The 2695-nt window shown below is 35.5% G+C and overlaps 1 protein-coding gene across 1 annotated transcript; it reads right to left on the reverse strand.

Moving 5' to 3' along the window:
• Positions 1–1933: 1933 nt before the first annotated feature.
• On the reverse strand, positions 1934–2347 carry LOC106680016 (protein GVQW3-like). Its single transcript, XM_014419471.1, has one exon. The coding sequence runs from the start codon at positions 2345–2347 to the stop codon at positions 1934–1936; it is 414 nt and encodes a 137-aa protein (XP_014274957.1).
• Positions 2348–2695: the final 348 nt, after the last annotated feature.

Raw genomic sequence — 2695 nt, forward strand, 5'->3', positions numbered from 1 at the left:
TACTCACCTTCCAAAATATGAGAATTTAGTATCATACCTAACTGAGATTGGGACCATCGTTACGGATCCCTATCAAATTCCATTAATATCTAACATTAGATGAAATTTCTTTTTTATATCATTTTTTTTTTATCATATATTCAATGTATATATTGAATTGAATTGAAATATCATAATTATAATAATGCAATTTTATGAACTCTGAAGTAGTAACAATATCACTATACCCATGGTTAAAAATTCAAAGTCAAACAAAATAAAATATAAAATATTATACATAAATTAAAATTTGAAAAAAAGAAACGATAACATTGATAAAAAGAAGTAGCGAAGAGATTTGTAGGGCTCTACCAGTTTTCAAGGTGGGCAACTCACTATTAATCCGAGTCGGTGTATTCTTTATTAGGTTTCTACGTCATACTTGATCTCTATAAAAAATTTCTTTTGTAAAATAAATAATTTTGACAGTAAACTGTCTGTAATTTTTATCGTTATCCAGAAAAAAATATACACATATAAATTATATTTTTTATGATATGAATTCTTTTAAACTGGTAATAAATATGAAATGATAATTGGTTTTATAAATATTATGGTTATAGGTAATAAGGATAATTAAATTTTATTTTATATTATATACCATAGGGAGGGGTATTCGTGATGTTGCGTTAAATGTAAAATATTTTACCATGTTATACGATTAAGTATAGGATCAAGACAACCCTATTTAAAGTCATGACTAAATGCATAAGAGCTCCTAGAAGATTTTCTGAGCAACTTATTTTATAACCTTTCCTTCTAAAACTTCATATTGTTGTTTACTTCTAAGTTTTGAATAATGTAATTTACAATAGCATGCCTAAATTGAGTAAACAGTCCAAGTTGTGTGAAAGTTTGGCTACTGAGTGTCTTGTTGATCTTCTAACTTGTGAGGAAGAGAATCAAGATGAACTAATTGATAACTGTCATTACACTATTATTATTGTCATCCATTGCTTTATTAGTTTTAAAAACATTCTAAACAATACTAACACAATCAAATACAAACAACGAGTAAGTGACCTAACACATCAAATAAAATGGTGACGAGCTCAGCTGGTCTGTTGGGTAATGTCATTCTCCATTTAACAGACCTAGTAATAGACACTCAACCATGTTACTAGGCCTTTCCAGAAGGTTACAGACGTTTTGAAATAAACAACTCACAAATTGAAAAACTCAAATTTTATCATATAAATTTGAAAGGTACACTCTTAAGCTATTTTTCTACATAATCGCCATTAAAATTGAGACATTTATGATATCGTGGCACAAGTTTTTCAATACCCTCTCTGTAGAAATCTGCTACCTACGATTTCAAGCAATTGTTTACTTACACCGGCATGCAGTTCGGCGTCAGTATCAAACCGTTGTTTACCGAGCCATTTTTTCATCGCTGGAAAGAGGTGGAAATCGCTCGGCTCCAAATCCGGGCTGTAAGGTGGATGGTTAAACACCTCCCATCCAAGAGTGCCTGGGTACGATTGGCCGTGTGCAGACGTGCGTTGTCGGGAAAAAACAACACCTTGGTGCTTTGTTTTTTAACAGTTTTTAATAAGTTTTCCCCAACACTTATTTTGTATGGCACGCCGTAACTTTCTTAGTGTTTCACAATACCTTTCTCAGTTGATTGCTGCTCCACGTTCCAGAAAATCAACGAGAAGCACTCCCTTGGAGCTCCAAAACACAGTAGATATGACGTTTCTTACTGACAGCGTTTGCAAACGCTTTAGTGGTTTCTTGGGAGAATGTGTGCGCGCCATTCCATCAACTGCTGTTTTGTTTAATAGTTGACATGCTTCACCCAAGTTTTGTCCCCGGTCACGATACGATCCAGAACTGTATTACCATTTGTGCTGTATTCTTGAAGAAAGGTCAGTGCTGCAGCCAGCCTCTATTTCTTATGGTTTTCCGTTAGGATTTTCGGAATCCACCGAGCACAACATTTTTGGTAACCAAGCTTCTCTACCACAATTTGAAGCACCAAACTCCGTGAAATTTGGGGGAAATGTTCCGACAGTTCTGTAATCGTGAAACGACAGTTTTCACGAATTTTGTCATTGATTTGCATTTCCAGGTCATCAATCACAAGGCTAGGGCAACTATCGCGGTCCTCGTCAGGAACACTGGTACGACCATTTTTAAAGTCAATGCACCATTGCCTCACTCGGCTTTTAATCATTATCCTCTGCCCGTAAACATCACAAAGCTGGCGATAAATTTCAATTGGCCTGTTGTTTCGAGCCAACAAAGACCGAATAACCGACCACACTTCAGGAGTGGCGGGATTTTCTATTGCAGGACACATTTTGACAGCTCACAGAGGAAAGCGAGGAACGCACACTCCCCACGCTACAACAGCTGGATGCGAACTGAATGTAGGAACGTTCGGACACCAAGATTGCGGCTCTACCCTCACCCATCGGCATAATAGGCCAAAACGTCTGTTATTTTCTGGACAGCCCTCGTATATGTTATATCGTTTTAATATGGTAAAAGAAGAAAATATTTCTCCATTTAATATTTGATTTTCCATTTAACACTCTTTAACATGTTAAACTAAACATCATAAATACCCCTTATACTATATATTATATTTTATGACGCCTTCATCCTTTCTGCAGTCCTAATCATTTCTTAGCGTCCTTCCTCATCC

This window comes from Halyomorpha halys, unplaced genomic scaffold, assembly GCF_000696795.3.
Source record: "Halyomorpha halys isolate HHAL.00 unplaced genomic scaffold, Hhal_1.1 Scaffold239.1, whole genome shotgun sequence".
NCBI lineage: Eukaryota > Metazoa > Arthropoda > Insecta > Hemiptera > Pentatomidae > Halyomorpha > Halyomorpha halys.

Coding starts and splice junctions, on each gene's coding strand:
- LOC106680016 (XM_014419471.1), bottom strand. CDS start 2,347: ATGTGTCCTGCAATAGAAAATCCCGCCACTCCTGAAGTGTGGTCGGTT.